The 22,989-nt window shown below is 41.8% G+C and overlaps 1 protein-coding gene across 1 annotated transcript in view; it reads left to right on the forward strand.

The window, feature by feature from the left end:
- Positions 1-972: 972 nt before the first annotated feature.
- The window catches only part of LOC308304977 (protein KIBRA-like), a gene marked incomplete at its 3' end in the record, with an annotated part of 66,604 nt that continues 44,587 nt past the window's right edge, over positions 973-22,989 (forward strand). Inside the window, exons 1-4 of the mRNA XM_080749601.1 lie at positions 973-1,980; positions 12,040-12,149; positions 17,159-17,274; positions 20,363-20,450. Of these exons, the coding sequence (XP_080605727.1) occupies positions 1,838-1,980; positions 12,040-12,149; positions 17,159-17,274; positions 20,363-20,450 (457 nt within the window). The remainder of the gene's footprint in view (positions 1,981-12,039; positions 12,150-17,158; positions 17,275-20,362; positions 20,451-22,989) is intronic.

The raw sequence follows: 22,989 nt of genomic DNA on the forward strand, positions 1-22,989 counted from the left end.
GATCCGCGTCTCCTGATCCGAGGTCCGGACAACTTTTGGAAGCGAAGCGGGGCTCACTGCGCGGAGGACCGGGCGTTTGGTGGTCCGTGCGTTGGGGGGTTCGCGTGTTTGGTGGTCCGCGGGTCGGGGGGTCCGCGTGGAAGTGTCCCGTCAGAACGGAAGGAAGGACGGACGGCCGGAAGGTTTGAACTCCAGAGAACAACAAACAAACAGGGAAAGTTTGTGGAATAAAGAAATCAATCCTTCATGTTTGGATCGATTCTACATTATTATAAATATTATAATTATACATTATCTACAACCAGAGTGGATCTATAATACCCTTGATTAGTTGTATATGTGTTATAATAACAATAATAATAGCATTGTTTCCATAACTACTGTTGCTACTCTGTCTTTTCAACACGGATGAATTAAAGCTCAAAGTGCAACGAGCTTAAAGCAGATCAATAAATAAATACATGAATAAATAAATAGTGCAACGTTGTATCCGTTTCTCCAACATGAGGATCAGACTCTTCTAAAAGAGGCAACATCTCTGAGCTGCCGCTGGAAACATTGTATCGGCGGTCCCTTTGAAAAGCGACAGGAAGGCGACGTTATGGATTATGACTTATTAATGTTAATAAGTCTATATGATAGATAGATACCTTTATTACCCTATTACCTTATTAATGTTAATACGTCTAGGTGATAGATAGATACCTTATTACCTTATTAATGTTAATACGTCTAGGTGATAGATAGATACCTTTATTACCTTATTAATGTTAATACGTCTAGGTGATAGAAAGATACCTTTATTACCTTATTACCTTATTAATGTTAATAAGTCTAGGTGATAGATAGATACCTTTATTACCTTATTACCTTATTAATGTTAATACGTCTAGGTGATAGATAGATAACTTATTACCTTATTAATGTTAATACGTCTAGGTGATAGATAGATACATTTATTACCTTATTACCTTATTAATGTTAATACGTCTAGGTGATAGATAGATACCTTTATTACCTTATTACCTTATTAATGTTAATAAGTCTAGGTGATAGATAGATACCTTTATTACCTTATTACCTTATTAATGTTAATAAGTCTAGGTGATAGATAGATAGATAGATAGATAGATACCTTTATTAGTCTGCTCCTCATGGCATGTTAATATTCATGTTACTGGGTTAGGGTTAGTGGGGCTGATTTATATCACTGATGATGATGAAGATGATGAAGACATGACTCCAGGACGCTGAATGAGGCTCCAACAATGTTTCATAATTAATAATAATAATTAATAATAATAATAATGTTTAAGAAGAGGAACATTGATGTAAAAAGCAGTTGAGGAGGACACTCATTCTTCATCACATGAACAACATTCAACAAGACATTTGGTTTGCACTTCCCCCTATACTCCCATAGCCTGGGTGGATGTAGAAGGCTAGTGGTGGTTGCAGACGCTCCCATAGCCCGGGTGGATGGATGGGCGGTGGGTCTAAGGTGGTGTAAAGGTGGTGTAAACGGACTAAACACTTCTTACAAACTATTGTAGCAGAGCTGAGACCCACACGGCCGCATCGCCTGGACTACAGAGCCCTCCCGCCTATAGGAACAGGAGTACAGGTGTTTTGGAGCCCTCCCGCCTATAGGAACAGGTGTTTTGGAGCCCTCCCGCCTATAGGAACAGGTGTTTTGGAGCCCCTCCAGCCTATAGGAACAGGAGTACAGGTGTGTTGAAGCCCTCCAGCCACTAGGAGCAGCAGAGTGCAGGTGTTGTGTTCATGTTGCGTACATGGAGACTAGCCTGACGTCAGGAAGTAGAACAGGAAGTAGCAGATGGAGCTGGCTCTGATTGGTCGGACGCCCAGGAAGGAGCTTCCCCTTCCTGAGGGCTGGGAGGAAGCCAGAGACTTTGACGGGAAGATTTATTACATCGACCACCGCAACCAATCAACCAGCTGGATCGACCCCCGAGACAGGTTAGTGACCCTACCCATGACCCCATGACCACCGCAACCCTAGTCTCACGTGGCCAGACTGTTGCCTAACGCGATTTGCAAATGCTCCCGGCATAAAGTCTGGGGCACGGAAATAGAAACGATGAGTGCGAGATAAAGTCGATGTGACACAACCGCTCCCTTGGTACAGTAGCAATAACAAGTCCTGCTGGAAGAGTTTTGTCTCCTTTCATTATTTTTCTGGGCGTTATTTCATCTTTCTCTGGTGTTGTTGGTGTTACTTCAATGATGTTTTCAAATGTTTTCTTAAACTATACACCCATAACTAGAATATGCCGCTCGAATGACTCTGTCTGTGCGAGTGTGTTTCTGTTATGTTTCCAATGGGACTACAGTTCATTATAATGACTGTCTGTGCTAATGTTCCTGTTATGTTTCCAATGGGACTACAGTTCATTATAATGACTGTCTGTGCTAGTGTGCTTCTGTTATGTTTACAATGGGACTACAGTTCATTATAATGACTGTCTGTGCTAGTGTGCTTCTGTTATGTTTACAATGGGACTACAGTTCATTATAATGACTGTCTGTGCTAGTGTGCTTCTGTTATGTTTACAATGGGACTACAGTTCATTATAATGACTCTGTCTGTGCTAGTGTGTTTCTGTTATGTTTCCAATGGGACTACAGTTCATTATAATGACTGTCTGTGCTAATGTTCCTGTTATGTTTCCAATGGGACTACAGTTCATTATAATCACTGTATGTGCTAGTGTGCTTCTGTTATGTTTCCAATGGGACTACAGTTCATTATAATGACTGTCTGTGCTAGTGTTTATGTTATGTTTCCAATGGGACTACAGTTCATTAGAATGACTGTCTGTGCTAGTGCTTCTGTTACCGGTATGTTTCCAATGGGACTACAGTTCATTAGAATGACTCTGTCTGTGCTAGTGCTTTTGTTATGTTTCCAATGGGACTACAGTTCATTATAATGACTCTGTCTGAGCTAGTGTGTTTCTGTTATGTTTCCAATGGGACGACAGTTCAGTGCAGTAGCGGCTACTTCCGATACTCGCCGTTCGGGAGCTGCCGTTCCAGACTCTATATATCATTCGGAGATTGTGGAATAATTGTCTGGCTACGCGAGACTACCGCAACCCTAACCCCTAGTACCCCTATCCTGTGTGTGTGTGTGTGTGTGTGTGTGTGTGTGTGTGTGTGTGTGTGTGTGTGTGTGTGTGTGTGTGTGTGTGTGTGTGTGTGTGCGTGCGTGCGTGCGTGCGTGCGTGCGTGCGTGCGTGCGTGCGTGCGTGCGTGCGTGCGTCGCACACACAAACTTCAGAAGGCAATGGTAGCCAACCAGGAGGGAATATGGGAAATGGGACAGATCCATGTTGATGACATGACTGTAGAGATACTGTGTACCGCTTTGTGGGATTTTAGGGCAAAATCTGTAGGAGCAGTGTCCAAAAACGTGTTTTACAAAGATCGGCCTCATGGTGGCGCTAGAAGAGGGCCATGTCAGAAATGAGGGGTGGAGGTTGTGGTTTGGCGGCCAAGGAGTGTGTGTGCAAAGTTTGGCATGGATAGGGGCAACGGTGGTGGAGATATGAGAAGGGCCAAAACATAATGAATAAACACATACAATAAAACAAAATTCATAAATCAATGAATTACTAATAATTGTATCATTTCAGCTGCAGTTGTGTTGTAGAGCTGTACTCTCTCTCACACGGACGCGCGCACACACACACACACACACACACACACACACACACACACACACACACACACACACACACACACACACACACACACACACACACAGAGTCAGGTGAATGGAATGTTATCTATCACATACCAGAGAGAGAGAGAGAGTGGGGAGGGAGAAAGGAGGGGAGGGAGGTATACTTTACAGTTGGACCTTGAGGCTTGGAGAAGTGAATTCACTTGATGGAATTTATACAACTGTGTGTGTGTGTGTGTGTGTGTGTGTGTGTGTGTGTGTGTGTGTGTGTGTGTGTGTGTGTGTGCGCGTGCGTGCGTACGTGCGTGCGTGCGTGCGTGCGTGCGTGCGTGCATGTGTAGGCGGCAGTGGCTCAGGGGTAGAGAAACCGTCATTAGAACACGGAGGGTTCCCAGTTCGATCCCGGGCTCTCTGAGTTACTGTTGAAGAGTCCTTGTAATGAATCTCTGTATTGGATAAAGGTTTTATAGAAATGCACCATTCACCATTTATAGAAATGCACCATTTACCATTTTATAGAAATGCACCATTTACCATTTTATAGGAGTGCACCATTTACCATTTTATAGGAATGCACCATTTACCATTTATAGAAATACACCATTTACCATTTATAGAAATGCACCATTTACCATTTTATATAAATGCACCATTTACCATTTATAGAAATGCACTATTTCTAGAAATGCACTATTTCTAGAAATGCACCATTTACCATATATATAAATGCACCATTTACCATTTATAGAAATGTACCATTTACCAGATATATAAATGCACCATTTACCATTCATAGAAATGAAACCATTTAACATTTATAGAAATGCACCATTACCATTTATAGAAATGCACCATTTACCATTTTATAGAAATGCACCATTCAACATTTATAGAAATGCACCATTTACCATATATATAAATGCACCATTTACCATTTTATAGAAATGCACCATTTACCATTTATAGAAATGCACCATTTACCATATATATACGGTAAATGCACCATTTACCATTTATAGAAATGCACCATTTACCATTTTATATAAATGCACCATTTACCATTTATAGAAATGCACCATTTACCATTTATAGAAATGCACCATTTACCATTTTATAGAAATTAACCATTTACCATTTATAGAAATGCACCATTTACCATATATATAAATGCACCATTTACCATTTCACGTCACGTCACGTCACGTCACGTCACGTCACGTCACACTTTTCCCCTACTCATATCTCCGCCACCGTTGCTCCTATCCATGCCAAACTTTGCACACACACACACACACACACACACACACACACACACACACACACACACACACACACACACACACACACACACACACACACACACACTCCTTGGCTGCCAAACCACAACCACCACCCCTCATTTCTCATATGGCCCTCTTCTAGCGCCACCATGAGGCCGACACATTTTTGGACACTGCTCATACAGGTTTAGCCCTAAAATCACGCAAAGCGGTACACAGTATCTCTAAAGTCATGTCATCAACATGGATGTGTCCCATTTCCCTTATTCCCTCCTGATTGGCTACCATTGCCTTCTAAAGTTTGTGTATGTGACCTGACGGTCGCTTATCTCCTGATTAGGGAGTCTTACTGGTTATTATTATGATTAATATATTGATTAGGGAGTCTTACTGGTTATTATTATGATTAATATATTGATTAGGGAGTCTTACTGGTTATTATTATTGCGACCGTAAGGTCGCAGTTTAGTACCAGTAAGACTCCCTAATCGGGAGATAAGCGACCGTTGGTCGCTTATCTCCACAAATATCACAACCTCCACCTCTCACGTCATACGGGTAGCCATAGTTACACCTGGAATGTTGAATCTCCATATATGGAGATAACCTACGCATCACACAAAGTCTGACCTCACCAGCCCATACTTGGGCATGGACGACTTATATCTCCATATACGGAGATGGCCATATATGGAGATACGATGACATCACAGAGTCCACAGCTGATGATGTGGCGTGATGTCATACAATACACAAACAAGCCCTATATAAAGGGGCAATTCTCACCAGGGAAGAGAGCATTGCCTGGAATGTTGAATCTCCATATATGGAGATAACCTACGCATCACACAAAGTCTGACCTCACCAGCCCATACTTGGGCATGGACGACTTATATCTCCATATACGGAGATGGCCATATATGGAGATACGATGACATCACAGAGTCCACAGCTGATGATGTGGCGTGATGTCATACAATAAACAAACAAGCCCTATATACTGATGCGATACGATGACATCACAGAGTCCACAGCTGATGATGTGGCGTGATGTCATACAATAAACAAACAAGCCCTATATACTGATGCGGAGATATGAGCAGGGCAAAGGTGTGACGTGTGACGTGTGACCGACCGACCGACCGACGGACGGACGGCCGGTGGAGGTTTTCATTGCGACCGTCAGGGAGCAGTTTACTATGAAAACCTCCACCGGCCGTCCGTCGGTCGGTCGGTCGGTCGGTCGGTCACACGTCACACCTTTGCCCTGCTCATATCTCCGCATCAGTATATAGGGCTTGTTTGTTTATTGTATGACATCACGCCACATCATCAGCTGTGAACTCTGTGATGTCATCGTATCTCCATATATGGCCATCTCCGTATATGGAGATATAAGTCGCCCATGCCCAAGTATGGGCTGGTGAGGTCAGACTTTGTGTGATGCGTAGGTTATCTCCATATATGGAGATTCAACATTCCAGGCAATGCTCTCTTCCCTGGTGATAATTGCCCCTTTATATAGGGCTTGTTTGTGTATTGTATGACATCACGCCACATCATCAGCTGTGGACTCTGTGATGTCATCGTATCTCCATATATGGCCATCTCCGTATATGGAGATATAAGTCGTCCATGCCCAAGTATGGGCTGGTGAGGTCAGACTTTGTGTGATGCGTAGTTTATCTCCATATATGGAGATTCAACATTCAAGGTGTAACTATGGCTACCCGTATGACGTGAGAGGTGGAGGTTGTGATATTTGTGGAGATAAGCGACCAACGGTCGCTTATCTCCCGATTAGGGAGTCTTACTGGTAGTAAACTGCTCCCTGACGGTCGCAATCAAAACCTCCACCGGCCGTCCGTCGGTCGGTCGGTCGGTCGGTCGGTCGGTCGGTCGGTCACACGTCACACGTCACACCTTTGCCCTGCTCATATCTGGGCTCGTTTGTGTATTGTATGACATCACGCCACATCATCGGCTGAGGACTGTGTGATGTCATCATATCTCCATATATGGAGACATAAGTTGCTCATGCCCAAATATGGGCTGGTGAGGTCAGACTTAGTGTGATGCGTAGGTTATCTCCATATATGGAGATTCAACTTCAATGAGTAACCATGGCAAATCACACCGTACACAAATGACCCTTATATAAGACCGGCATTATCTACCGACAGCTGCTATAAGCCAACCCTGGCGATAAGGTCTGAGTCGAAGAAATGCTTCTTTCCTGGTATAAGACCGGCATTGTCTGTCGTACATTTTGGTCAATTCCAGTGGGGATGCCATTGAAAAGTTAATCTAGTTGTACAAAGTAATCAAAGAATGGGTTGACTGGTAGGCTGGTTGACTGCTTTATCTGTGGAGAGTGTATGTCACTGAGAGTCCTTTTATAGCGATTGAAATCATGATGAGGTCACGATGAGTCATCTATGCCCAAATATAGATTTCTAGGTCAGATGGCCCATGGAGTTTGTGATGTCAAACCTAGCAACCCAATATAAACAAACCTGATGTCAGACCTGAAGTATCCTTTTATACCCATATATGGAGATACAGAGATCTCCATATATGGGCATATTAGAAAGCCCATATATGGGCATATACGGATGACATCAGGGATATCCATATATGGGCATAAAAGGGACAAGGGCTTACAGTTAAGAGATCTCCATATATGGGCATATCAGAAAGCCCATATATGTTCATATACTGATGACATCAGGAATATCCATATATGGGCATAAAAGGGACAAGGACTTACAGTTAAGAGATCTCCGGGCATAAAGGGACAAGGACTGTTACAGTAGATATAGAGATGTCCATATATGGGCATAAATGAACAAGGACTGACAAACAAAGAGATCTCCATATAACCTATGGGAATATAAGGGACGAGGACAATGCGTAGCATTGTGAGCTTGTAGACCTATTTTCTAAATATTGTTGTACATTAAAAACTTGAAATGGGTCATTCTGCATAGTACTTGGGATTTGTTGATGTAAATGTTCACATAGAGTGTAATAATTGGTAAAACAAACTTTTGGCCTATTTGTGGAGATAAGCGACCAACGGTTGCTTATCTCCCGATTAGGGAGTCTTACTGGTGATTAATATATTGATTAGGGAGTCTTACTGGTTATTATTATGATTAATATATTGATTAGGGAGTCTTACTGGTTATTATTATGATTAATACATTGATTAGGGAGTCTTACTGGTTATGATTAATATATTGATTAGGGAGTCTTACTCGTACAAATTCAGGGGGGGGGGTCTTCTGTGAGTGTTTAATTATTCAGTTGAAACCAGATCCAGTTCAGTTTCACCCCCACAGTCCTGTGTCTGTGTGTGTGTGTGTGTGTGTGTGTGTGTGTGTGTGTGTGTGTGTGTGTGTGTGTGTGTGAGAGAGAGAGAGCGAGTGTGAGAGCGTGTGTGTGTTGATGAGAGGATTTGGACAGGTTGTCGTGGTTACTACGGGGGGGGGGGAGGTTTGGTGTAGTACTGACTATTGAACAGACTAGTAGATTTATAATACAGAAATGTCAAACCTCTGAAAGGTTATGTTAATTTATGCACTCAGTACTTGGTCTGGAATACTTTTGAACTAATGTCTTCATCGATGGGGCGTGGCATGAAGGTGGTCAGCCTGTGGTACTGCTGGCCAAAAATTAGTTGTACCAAAATCGTCCTGATGGTGGCGCTAGATGGGACAGATGCGTTTTGATTACATGACTGTAGAGATACTGTGCGATTTGCGTGATTTTAGGGCAAAATCTGTAGGAGCAGTGTCCAAAAATGTGTTTGAAAAAATCGGCCTGATGGTGGCGCTATATGGGACAGGTCCATGTTGATGACATTAGTGTAGACATACTGTGTACCGATTTGTGTGATTTTAGAGCAAAATCGGTAGGAGCAGTGTCCAAAAATGTGTTTAAAAATTTCGGCCTGAAGGTGGAGCTATATGGGACAGATCCATGTTGATGAGATGAGTGTAGACATACTGTGTAGCGATTTGCGTGATTTTAGGGCAAAAATTGTAGGAGCAGTGTCCAAAAATGTGTTTTAAAAAATCGGCCTGAAGGTGGCGCTATATGGGACAGATCCAAGTTGATGACATGAGTGTAGACATACTGTGTACCGATTTGAGTGATTTCAGGGCAAAAATTCTAGGAGCAGTGTCCAAAAATGTGTTTTGCAAGAATCAGCCTCATGGTGGCGCTAGAAGAGGGCCATGTGAAAAATGAGGGGCGGGGGCGGACGAATAGGTACCGGCCCCGGCTCTCCCGGTCGCTCCTAGCCCGAGTTACGGCATTTTATGTGCGCTGCAGTGGCAGGGGGTCCTCCACTGGGGGCACCACCACTTTTGCATCCGTTCTGGAGCACCAGGAGTCGGTGGTCCCCGGGAATTCCCTGTGAGCAGCCCCGTTGGGGTGGTCATTTGGTCATTTTTGCACATTTGGTGATTTTTTACACCTGGGGGTCCCCCAGGGACCTGGGGGTCCCTGAAGCTCCGGGGGTCCTTGGAGGTTGTAGTTTGGCAGGCAAGGAGTGTGTGTGCAAAATGGCATGGATCGGGGCAACGGTTGCGGAGATATGAGCAGGGCAAAAGTGTGACGTGTGACGTGTGACCAGTGTTACCAGATGGGAAATGTTGAATTATCGTACCGGAGGCTCAGAATTATCGTATTTGACATGAAACTATCGTACATGGCCAAAAAAGAGAAATCACTCGCGTAAAAACGTAATTTCACCAAAAAATGCGTCTTTAGTGTAAGAAACGACCTCGTTTTAGACTCCTGCGTGACAAAAACGCATCAGATATGCTGTGTGGAGGCAGGCAACTTCTTGGAGCTTACACAAATAAAAGCCTGAAACTGGTCTGGAAAGATGAAACCGGTGTTTTTAATGCCTCCAAGTACAGATCTAGGGTCAGATTGACTGATTTCCTGGCTTATTTTGAGAAGCCAAACCAGATCCCAGATCAGCAGCCAGGGAAAATAGTGAATTCACGCTCTTTTTGATGATATGCCGAAATTATCGTACATTTGGGCATTTTTGGAATTATTGATCGTACATCGTACAGAGGGTCAAATTATCGTACAAATACGATAATTATCGCACGTCTGGCAACACTGCGTGTGACTGACAGACGGACTGACGGACTGACGGAGGGACTGACAGCCAGTGGAGGTTTGGATAGTATAGGAGTGCAAGTAACTGCGACCTACGGTCGCAATAAATATATTTCTATTATAGGGTTAGGGTTAACCCGAACCATGGTCAGTACACCAGTTACTAGTAGTTTAATGGCATGGTCAGTACACCAGTTACTAGTAGTTTAATACCATGGTCAGTACACCAGTTACTAGTAGTTTAATACCATGGTCAGTACACCAGTTACTGGTAGTTTAATACCATGGTCAGTACACCAGTTACTAGTAGTTTAATACCATGGTCAGTACACCAGTTACGAGTAGTTTAATACCATGGTCAGTACACCAGTTACGAGTAGTTTAATACCATGGTCAGTACACCAGTTACTGGTAGTTTAATACCATGGTCAGTACACCAGTTACTAGTAGTTTAATACCATGGTCAGTACACCAGTTACTAGTAGTTTAATACCATGGTCACTACACCAGTTACTAGTAGTTTAATACCATGGTCAGTACACCAGTTACTAGTAATTTAATACCAATACCAGGATGCACTCTTACTTGGTGGGGAGGGAACAGCTGCTGGAAGTCAAGGGAACCCTGTCCCCCCCCCCTCCCAGTAAACTGTGGAGTACCTCAAGGGAGTATACTAGGACCACTGTTGTTCTTAATATACGTAAACGACATGTCATCTGCTTGTGATTGCAATCTGTTTCTGTTCGCGGATGACTCGGCTCTCCTAGTCTCAGGCAGAGACATATCGCAGGTTGAAAAGGCCCTTAACTGTGAACTTAACAAGATCTGCACCTGGCTCAATGACAACAGACTCTCAATTCACCTAGGCAAAACTGAATGTATCCTCTTTGGATCTAGTCAGAAACTTAGCCTAGTTGAGAACTTCACAATTAAAGTAGGTAACACTGTGATAGAAAGAAAAAACTACATCTGCTACCTGGGTTGCATCCTGGAGGCTAACCTATCCAGTGAAAAAATGACCACCAAGGTAATCAATAAAGTCAACCAACGAATTCGCTTCTTGCAAAGGGTTGCCCCGCTGATCAATATTAAATCCCGAAAGACACTAGGAGGTGCTCTTATTGGGCGGCCCCTCATTGATTACGGAGTCCTTGTCTGGTATCACGACGCCCCAGCTGCCTTAAAGTTAAAGCTCCAAACAGCCCAAAACAAACTAATTAGGGTTGTGCTTGGTCTCCCTCCTCAGACCCACCTTACCGATCATCACCACGAAAGCGTGGGATGGCTCAAAGTAGCTGACAGAGTACAGCATCTTGCAATGGGCCTGGTGGACAAGATACACTACACCTCCAAGATACCCATGTACCTGACAAACTACTTCTTAAAGGTCAAGGATGTTCACGATCACAACACCAGAGGCAGCTCCACTAATCATCATCAACGTAAATTTAACACTAAACAAGGCTCTAACTCGTTCTCCTGCTACAACATCAACATGTGGAACGCCCTTCCACAAGCCCTAAAGGAGAGCAAATCCCTAGCCTCCTTCAAAATTGGTATGAAAAGTCACCTTCAGACAGCTGCTACCTGTGACTTGTAAATAGACTAAGCCCCCATGCCCCCCCCCCCCCCTTTTTTTCTTTTTTTCTGCCTTTGTATTTGATGTTATGCTTTTGAAACTGATATTATCCTAGATAAAGTACTATGTTCTATCCGTCTGTCTTTCAATGTTATATGAGATACTTAAAGTGTGGTTCCTGTGGAAATAAGCCTCTGCTTTCTAGGATCTCCTTTTAGTTGACCTTGTACCAGTGATTTGTACTGTCATGAAACTGTACTTTTTTCTATTGCAAACTTCTAATAAATTCTTCAATCAATCAATCAATCAATCAATGTGTGTGTGTGCAGGCAGACCAAGCCCCTGACGTTCGCAGACTGTATCGGAGATGAACTTCCTGTGGGCTGGGAGGAAGTGTTCCACCCTGGGGTGGGAGCTTACTATGTGGACCACAACTCTAGTAAGATATACGATACACTACACACTATACACTATACACTATACACTATATTTATACACTACTAGACCTTAACTCCTTACTATGTACACTATACTACCCTGGGGTGGGAGCTTACTATGTGGACCACAACTCTAGTAAGATATACTATACACTACACTATACACTACACACTATACACTATATTTATACACTACTAGACCTTAACTCCTTACTATGTACACTATACTACCCTGGGGTGGGAGCTTACTATGTGGACCACAACTCTAGTAAGATATACTATACACTACACTATACACTACACACTATACACTATATTTATACACTACTAGACCTTAACTCCTTACTATGTACACTATACTACCCTGGGGTGGGAGCTTACTATGTGGACCACAACTCTAGTAAGATATACGATACACTACACTATACACTACACTATACACTACACACTATACACTATATTTATACACTACTAGACCTTAACTCCTTACTATGTACACTATACTACCCTGGGGTGGGAGCTTACTATGTGGACCACAACTCTAGTAAGATATACGATACACTATACACTATACACTACACTATACACTATATATATATATACACACTACTAGACCTTAACTCCTTACTATGTACACTATACTACCCTGGGGTGGGAGCTTACTATGTGGACCACAACTCTAGTAAGATATACGATACACTATACACTATACACTATACACTACACTATACACTATATATATATATACACACTACTAGACCTTAACTCCTTACTATGTACACTATACTACCCTGGGGTGGGAGCTTACTATGTGGACCACAACTCTAGTAAGATATACGATACACTATACACTATACACTACACACTACACACTAGGGCATTCACGAATAGTGATTTTTTGAATTCGAATTATTCGACCTCAAAGTATTCGAATAGTCGGAATTCGACGGGAATTATATATATATATTTTCATCCAATAAAAACGAGCCATTCTCGGCCTCTCAATCATTGATGCGCTGTTTCAAGTCTTGAACACAACATGCGAGTGAGGGTTAACCACTGGAGGCGGGACAGACCTGAAGGTTAGTGAAATACGATTGGCTATTGACCGTGGCATTTACAAATGAGCCGCGACCTGATTGGACTAAGCGACCAGCAAGTATGGGTGCGCTCAGTGCTTCCCCTGGAACAGTACATTTGACAGCTGTATAGTTTGCCTGCATCACAGCGCAACAGTTTCTAATCAGTTTCTCTTTCATGCTCTAAAATAAAAAGACTTTAACCCAGCGGTTCACATTACCAAACAGTTTAGCCCGTGACCCAAAATAGAAATTAGACAATCGCCCAGGACCCAAACTAGTGAAAACAGCAGATCTACAAGCTCACAACGCCGCGGCTCGCACCGTGAGCTGGTGGAAATAATAATAAAAAATGACTGTTCAAACAAATCTATAATCAGCAACAGGCAGTTAGGGTCGATCCATACCGTTATAATTTCGGTTCGGGAGGACGCCCCGACCCGAAATTATTTAGGTTCGGGGGAAGTTCATTCATACTTTCTTAACGGCTAGTGCCCAAGTCGCTTGTAAATATTGGAGGTCCGTGGCATGACGATGTTTGTGGCCGATGAATGAGCATTGCAGGGCGGATACTAGCTCTGGTCCATCGCGTCACGATGCGGGAGGTGACGCGATGGACCAGAGCTAGGCGGATACATAATTCTGACTACACTGAATGACTGGAGGTCCAGTGAGTAGCAGCTCCAGCAGGCAGCAGCACCAGCGGGCCGGGGTCTCTTCTCTCTCTCTCACACTCACAAACGCTCGGCTCGAGCTCTGTCAAAAACATTTAATCTACAAGCTCACATTATAGACGTGCCGCCTCCCTTGCTGCATGTCATCACGTAGTCACAACTCGTCGTGGAAAAGGAAAACCTATCAACACGGAACACTAGCAATTAGCAAAGTTGTGTTTAAGCTCCTCTTTTCTCTTTAAAGCGGTCGGCGACGCGTTAGCAGCGATTAACCTCGCCTACCAGGCTTTCTCCCGCAGCGATACACGCAGCAAAGGCGCGTGTGTGTGTGTGTGTGTGTGTGTGTGTGTGTGTGTGTGTGTGTGTGTGTGTCGCGCGCGCGCCTCCCAGTCCACCAGCTGAATATGTATCCGCTCTCTGATGCCCAATACACGGCCACACAAGCATTTGGAAGTCGGCGTGTCTCCCACTCAAACGACGTCTGTTTCCTTGGATTCACAGCCGAGAATATGAACGTGAAGCCGGGATGAATGAATGAGAAGACACTGCTGAGTACCGAAATTAAGTCGGGAGGTCACAACATCAGCAAGCATCATGACATCAGTATATAGACTGCACCAATTCATCCACCAGGGGCATTGACAAATCATCTTTTATGACTTCCTATCTAGCCAAGCTGTATGAACCATGAATAAACAATAATAATGATAATAATTTTTAAAAAAGAAAAAAAAAAAAAAAAGAGTAAAAAAAATATTTTAAAAAAATAAGCGATTTTCGAATTCAGTTTACCAAGTCGAATAGTGACGTTAGTATTTGAATATTCGAATATTCGAATATTCGGTGAATGCCCTACTACACACTACACACTATACACTATACACCATACACTACACACTATACACTACACACTACACACTATACACTACACACTACACACTACACACTATACACTATACACTATACACTACACACTATACACTATACACCATACACTACACACTATACACTACACGCTACACAATATACACTACGCACTACGCACTATACACTATATATATATATATATTACACCCTCCAGAAAAACGCGTTTATGCGATCGCAGAATTTCCCGCAATAATCAATAAATGCCGCTGATTATGCGGGGGCTCGCATGATTTCACAATCCCCGCATATTCACCGCATATTTCGCATATTTCCGCGGAAAATATGCGAAATATGCGGGCATCGCTTGATTTCACAATCCCCGCACTTTTTCGCATAAAATCCTAGTCATGCTTCACCATTCAATCACGTTCAGACACAAAACAGAAGCAAAACAATTATGCGCTGAGAAACACGTGGCTCCTCTCTCTGTGTGTGTGTGTGTGTGTGTGTGTGTGTGTGTGTGTGTGTGTGTGTGTGTGTGTGTGTGTGTGTGTGCCGTGCGATTGCGTGCACGCTGCACCGTGAGAACTGCAGGCAGACAGAGAGAGAGATGCAGGCATAATGTAGGCTATACGGTATGAGCGTTGGCCCTCGCCAACGTGACGCTAGAATAACACACTCTTCCTCGCTCCTCAAACTTCAAGAAACGACAAATTGAAGTTTATCCTACTTGTTTTGAGGTCTCCATTGTACTCCGTTTGAAACGTTGCGTCGTTGCCGTTTAAAGCAAACGAGCACCTCTCCGAAAAAAAGTAGCACGCAGTATTCCATGGATGGATAGGAACAGCAATTGAATGCATAACATTTTAATCCCTTAAATCCCTTTAGAGAGAGCAAAACCACATAAATAAACCAGAGTTTTGCTTTAGCAGTGAGCTGTATCCTTAGCAATCGCATAGGCCATAGGGTAATTATTTTTGCCTTGGTGTAGCCCATTAAGGTAATTAAATTGCAGATATTTGACAGAGGTTTGCTTTTTTGCCTTGAAAATAATGAAAGGCAGTCAAAAAAGTCTGTTTTGCATTTCTCAATTCACTCAAGGACCCTTAAATTTGTGTTTTGACTACTTTGATGACTACTTCGTGATGTTCTGAGCTTGTAGATTGTCTATTTCCAAATAGCCAGTGTACTGTATATTAAAGTGGTTTAATTAATTGCGGCCGTCAGGTCGCAGTTTACTATCAAAACCTCCACCGGCCGTCCGTCCGTCCGTCGGTCACACGTCACACGTCACACCTTTGCCCTGCGGGCTTGTTTGTGTATTGTATGACATCACGCCACATCATCAGCTGTGGACTCTGTGATGTCATCGTATCTCCATATATGGCCATCTCCGTATAATGGAGATATAAGTCGTCCATGCCCAAGTAGGGGCTGGTGAGGTCAGACTTTGTGTGATGCTTAGGTTATCTCCATATATGGAGATTCAACATTCCAGGTGTAACTATGGCTGCCCGTATGACGTGAGAGGTGGAGGTTGTGGATTGGCAGGCAATGAGTCGAGGAATGCTCTCTTCCCTGGTGAGAATTGCCCCTTTATATAGGGCTTGTTTGTGTATTGTATGACATCACGCCACATCATCAGCTGTGGACTCTGTGATGTCATCGTATCTCCATATATGGCCATCTCCGTATATGGAGATATAAGTCGTCCATGCCCAAGTATGGGCTGGTGAGGTCAGACTTTGTGTGATGCGTAGGTTATCTCCATATATGGAGATTCAACATTCCAGGTGTAACTATGGCTGCCCGTATGACGTGAGAGGTGGAGGTTGTGATATTTGTATGGAGTCTTACTGGTAGTTATCAATTTTTATTATAATATGTATATATACTGTACATAGGCTATAAATATGTTTTTTAAGTTCCCGCATATTTCGCATTTAATCGCAACTTTCACAAGTTCCCGCATATTTCGCATAGTTTCGCATTGTCATCGCATAAATTCACACAAAAACCCAGCATAATTCACCGCATAATCAAGGATTTTTGCCCGCAAAATCAAGGATTTTAGCCTGCATAATCAAGGATTTTTGCCCGCGTTTTTCTGGAGGGTCTAATATATATATATACACTACTAGACCTTAACCCCTTAATATGTACACTATACTAACCCTGTGTTGGGAGTGTACTATGTGGACCACAACTCTAGTAAGTATATACTATACACACTGGCTGACTGGCTGGCTGGCTGGCTGGCTGGCTGGCTGGCCAGATGGACACATAATAAATAAACACAAACGATAATGAAACTAAATGAATAAATCAATGAATCACTAATAATTGAGTCAGATGTTGAGTTAAGAGGACCACCATGACCTTTGCCCCCAGAGAGCACCCAGTTGGAGGACCCCCGCGCCCAGTGGCAGAGGGAGCAGGAGGTGATGCTCCGGCAGTACCTGGAGGTGGCACAGGAGGCGCTGTCTGCTCAGAGGGAACTTTTCCAGGTGAAGGAGCAGAGACTGAGACTCCTTAAAGGAGACCTAACTACATACCTTACTACTTATTCATACCTAACTTACAAATATACCTACTATACCTATCTTATTCATACCTAACTACAATACTTTTCCAGGTGAAGGAGCAGGGACTGAGACTAGCTCAGCAGGAGTTCACCTCCTTAAAGGAGACCTAACTACATACCTTACTACTTATTCATACCTAACTTACAAATATACCTACTATACCTATCTTATTCATACCTAACTACAATACTTTTCCAGGTGAAGGAGCAGAGACTGAGACTAGCTCAGCAGGAGTTCACCTCCTTAAAGGAGACCTAACTACATACCTTACTACTTATTCATACCTAACTTACAAATATACCTACTATACCTATCTTATTCATACCTAACTACAATACTTTTCCAGGTGAAGGAGCAGAGACTGAGACTAGCTCAGCAGGAGTTCACCTCCTTAAAGGAGACCTAACTACATACCTTACTACTTATTCATACCTAACTTACAAATATACCTACTATACCTATCTTATTCATACCTAACTACAATACTTTTCCAGGTGAAGGAGCAGAGACTGAGACTAGCTCAGCAGGAGTTCACCTCCTTAAAGGAGACCTAACTACATACCTTACTACTTATTCATACCTAACTTACAAATATACCTACTATACCTATCTTATTCATACCTAACTACAATACTTTTCCAGGTGAAGGAGCAGAGACTGAGACTAGCTCAGCAGGAGTTCACCTCCTTAAAGGAGACCTAACTACATACCTTACTACTTATTCATACCTAACTTACAAATATACCTACTATACCTATCTTATTCATACCTAACTACAATACTTTTCCAGGTGAAGGAGCAGAGACTGAGACTAGCTCAGCAGGAGTTCACCTCCTTAAAGGAGACCTAACTACATACCTTACTACTTATTCATACCTAACTTACACATATACCTACTATACCTATCTTATTCATACCTAACTACAATACTTTTCCAGGTGAAGGAGCAGAGACTGAGACTAGCTCAGCAGGAGTTCACCTCCTTAAAGGAGACCTAACTACATACCTTACTACTTATTCATACCTAACTTACAAATATACCTACTATACCTATCTTATTCATACCTAACTACAATACTTTTCCAGGTGAAGGAGCAGAGACTGAGACTAGCTCAGCAGGAGTTCACCTCCTTAAAGGAGACCTAACTACATACCTTACTACTTATTCATACCTAACTTACAAATATACCTACTATACCTATCTTATTCATACCTAACTACAATACTTTTCCAGGTGAAGGAGCAGAGACTGAGACTAGCTCAGCAGGAGTTCACCTCCTTAAAGGAGACCTAACTACATACCTTACTACTTATTCATACCTAACTTACAAATATACCTACTATACCTATCTTATTCATACCTAACTACAATACTTTTCCAGGTGAAGGAGCAGAGACTGAGACTAGCTCAGCAGGAGTTCACCTCCTTAAAGGAGACCTAACTACATACCTTACTACTTATTCATACCTAACTTACAAATATACCTACTATACCTATCTTATTCATACCTAACTACAATACTTTTCCAGGTGAAGGAGCAGAGACTGAGACTAGCTCAGCAGGAGTTCACCTCCTTAAAGGAGACCTAACTACATACCTTACTACTTATTCATACCTAACTTACAAATATACCTACTATACCTATCTTATTCATACCTAACTACAATACTTTTCCAGGTGAAGGAGCAGAGACTGAGACTAGCTCAGCAGGAGTTCACCTCCTTAAAGGAGACCTAACTACATACCTTACTACTTATTCATACCTAACTTACAAATATACCTACTATACCTATCTTATTCATACCTAACTACAATACTTTTCCAGGTGAAGGAGCAGAGACTGAGACTAGCTCAGCAGGAGTTCACCTCCTTAAAGGAGACCTAACTACATACCTTACTACTTATTCATACCTAACTTACAAATATACCTACTATACCTATCTTATTCATACCTAACTACAATACTTTTCCAGGTGAAGGAGCAGAGACTGAGACTAGCTCAGCAGGAGTTCACCTCCTTAAAGGAGACCTAACTACATACCTTACTACTTATTCATACCTAACTTACAAATATACCTACTATACCTATCTTATTCATACCTAACTACAATACTTTTCCAGGTGAAGGAGCAGAGACTGAGACTAGCTCAGCAGGAGTTCACCTCCTTAAAGGAGACCTAACTACATACCTTACTACTTATTCATACCTAACTTACAAATATACCTACTATACCTATCTTATTCATACCTAACTACAATACTTTTCCAGGTGAAGGAGCAGAGACTGAGACTAGCTCAGCAGGAGTTCACCTCCTTAAAGGAGACCTAACTACATACCTTACTACTTATTCATACCTAACTTACAAATATACCTACTATACCTATCTTATTCATACCTAACTACAATACTTTTCCAGGTGAAGGAGCAGAGACTGAGACTAGCTCAGCAGGAGTTCACCTCCTTAAAGGAGACCTAACTACATACCTTACTACTTATTCATACCTAACTTACAAATATACCTACTATACCTATCTTATTCATACCTAACTACAATACTTTTCCAGGTGAAGGAGCAGAGACTGAGACTAGCTCAGCAGGAGTTCACCTCCTTAAAGGAGACCTAACTACATACCTTACTACTTATTCATACCTAACTTACAAATATACCTACTATACCTATCTTATTCATACCTAACTACAATACTTTTCCAGGTGAAGGAGCAGAGACTGAGACTAGCTCAGCAGGAGTTCACCTCCTTAAAGGAGACCTAACTACATACCTTACTACTTATTCATACCTAACTTACAAATATACCTACTATACCTATCTTATTCATACCTAACTACAATACTTTTCCAGGTGAAGGAGCAGAGACTGAGACTAGCTCAGCAGGAGTTCACCTCCTTAAAGGAGACCTAACTACATACCTTACTACTTATTCATACCTAACTTACAAATATACCTACTATACCTATCTTATTCATACCTAACTACAATACTTTTCCAGGTGAAGGAGCAGAGACTGAGACTGGCCCAGCAGGAGTTCACCTCCTTAAAGGAGACCTGGAGGGACAAGAGCACCTCCTATACCTCCTGTAAGTATAGAACCTCCTCTAACCCTCCTATAAGTATAACACCTCCTCTAACCCTCCTATAAGTACAACACCTCCTTACACCTCCTATAAGTATAACATCTCCTCTAACCCTCCTATAAGTATAACACCTCCTCAAAGGACCTACACCATGAATTTTCACTTTTTCTATTTTAAAACCTTTTTTTGGGGTCCCACTGGCACCTTCTATCCTCACAAAGTCCTATTTCTGACCATTGTGTCTTTCTCTGGTTTTGGGAAGACAGAGATGAAAAGCTTTCTCAGAACAGTGCTGTTCTGAGAGTTGATCCGTGTGACGTCACACGGATTCCCGTTTTTTTTTTTTTTTCAAAAACATTTTTTTTCAAAACATTTTTTTTCAAAACATTTTTTTTTTTCAAAAACCTTTTTTTCCAAAAACTTTTTTTTTTTCAAAAAAGTTTTTTTTTTCAAAAAAACTTTTTTTTTTCAAAAAAACTTTTTTTTTTCAAAAAAACTTTTTTTTTTTCAAAAAAACTTTTTTTTTTTCAAAAAAACTTTTTTTTTTCAAAAAAACTTTTTTTTTTTCAAAAAAACTTTTTTTTTTTCAAAAAAACTTTTTTTTTTTCAAAAAAACTTTTTTTTTTTCAAAAAAACTTTTTTTTTTTCAAAAAAACTTTTTTTTTTTCAAAAAACTTTTTTTCAAAAAACATTTATTTTCATAACTTGGCCATTGTTAGGAGTAAAAACCAGTGCAATAGGTCTAAATCAACTAATTCTGACATGTATAATTCATTTCTGATATTGTTTTGACCATTAAGGATCATCTTGTCTTTGAAATATCAATGTCAATGCCATTTTTCAAAAACAAATTTGTTCTTTACTAGCAACTTTTATTGTATTTGTTCATAATAGTTTGTTGTGTGTACAACAAACAACATGCTATTGAGAAATACAAGTAAACATCCCCATTTAACTTTAAAGGGGGATTTTAAATAGGTGTTTAAATGAGCAAATAAGACTGTTTACAAATAAAAGTGACAAATAAAATCACACAACAAAAAACACACAAAAAATTAAATAACAATTTCCACCGTATTGCACCGTATTGCAATTGTGTATTGCGATGCAAGTTAGTATGATGCGTTTTTACAGGATGGATTTGCCATTGTTCCATGGCAAAATATGATGCACAGAACTCCACCAGCACGGCAGCAATATCATGGAGTGTCACGCTTCAGACATGGCAGGAGTGTACTAAAGTTGTGTGTTCCTTCCATCCATCTATGTTCCATTGGTTCTAGTCTTTCCTCTGGTTCCTTGGCTGTTGCAAGCAAGTGGCAAGGAATACACTAGGAAAGTGCCTTGTTGGTCTAAGCAGTTGTACTGTACTACTCTGCTACCAATGCTGTGTCTTGTTCTGCCAAGGTCTTTACCTCACCAAAGTTTGTTAGATATTGTACTCTGTCATAATGTTTAATCCCCACCTGGAACATGCAGTCATCTCCAGGCTCCAAGGCATAATATGCCTTGATCACTGTCTTAGATAATGGTGCTCCAATATGAGAGACTGCTTGATGCTGTGTAAGCATGTGCCATAGTGCACCCCTAGTGCCATACTGCAACAACTCTCTGGGGTCCGCTCATAATCCTGGCATCCCATTATTCCGTCCATTAGATTAGGGTTATGGATAGGCATAGGCGATTTTAAGGGCTGTCCTTGGGTGCACTTGCACCCCCTGGCCACCAGGCGGCCAATTTTTTCTTTTTCTTTTTTTTTACATTTTTTTGTAATGTAACATTATTTTATAATTATTAAATAAAACAGTGTAAAATGTGCGCAAAAAGAGAGGAGGGGCAAGTATTTCTGTTGTTAACTTGGCAGACTTGGCAGGCACTATGGGTGGTCTGTGAGATTAACACCATATAGGCATTTTACAGATTGAGAAAGAACACGAAATTAAACTGCAGCAAATAATTGATCAGTATGCAAGTGCCAAAAACCGGAGGCTGCAGTTCATTGTGTAATAAGGATGATTGCTTGATTGCTTGATGATTAACTTGATGTTTGGATTTATATGTCCTGTCCTGTCCTGTCCTGTCCTGTCCTGTCCTGTGCTGCCTCTGCCTGCAAAATATAAGTAAATGAATTTGCTCATGGCAAAACGCGTTAAAACAACAGAAAAAAAACGCTAAAAAGCGACTTTTTTTTTCGTGCATGAAGTGATAGAAGTACTTGGTCTGTCTTGCACCCCTGATAGAAGAGGCTAGAATCGCCTATGTGGATAGGTATAGTTATATTGGGGCCAGTTGACTCCACATGTACCAACAGCTTGGTGCCAGCCTCCTAGTTCAAGAGGTCTGGGATCTCTTCACCCCCAGCCCCTTTTGCAGGGAGCTCCTCATCATCAGAGACAACAGAGCTGACAGACACACCCTCAGCAACTTTACAAATTCTGGGTGTCTGAAGAGAACAAACAGCTCTTCAGCTGTGTGTTTGGAATATGGTGTCCAATCAAGCCTTTGTCGGGCAACAGTGGCTCAGTAGGTAGAATTTGAAGGT

This window comes from Nannobrachium achirus, assembly GCF_963921795.1.
Source record: "Nannobrachium achirus genome assembly, chromosome: 19".
Taxonomy (NCBI): Eukaryota; Metazoa; Chordata; class Actinopteri; order Myctophiformes; family Myctophidae; genus Nannobrachium; species Nannobrachium achirus.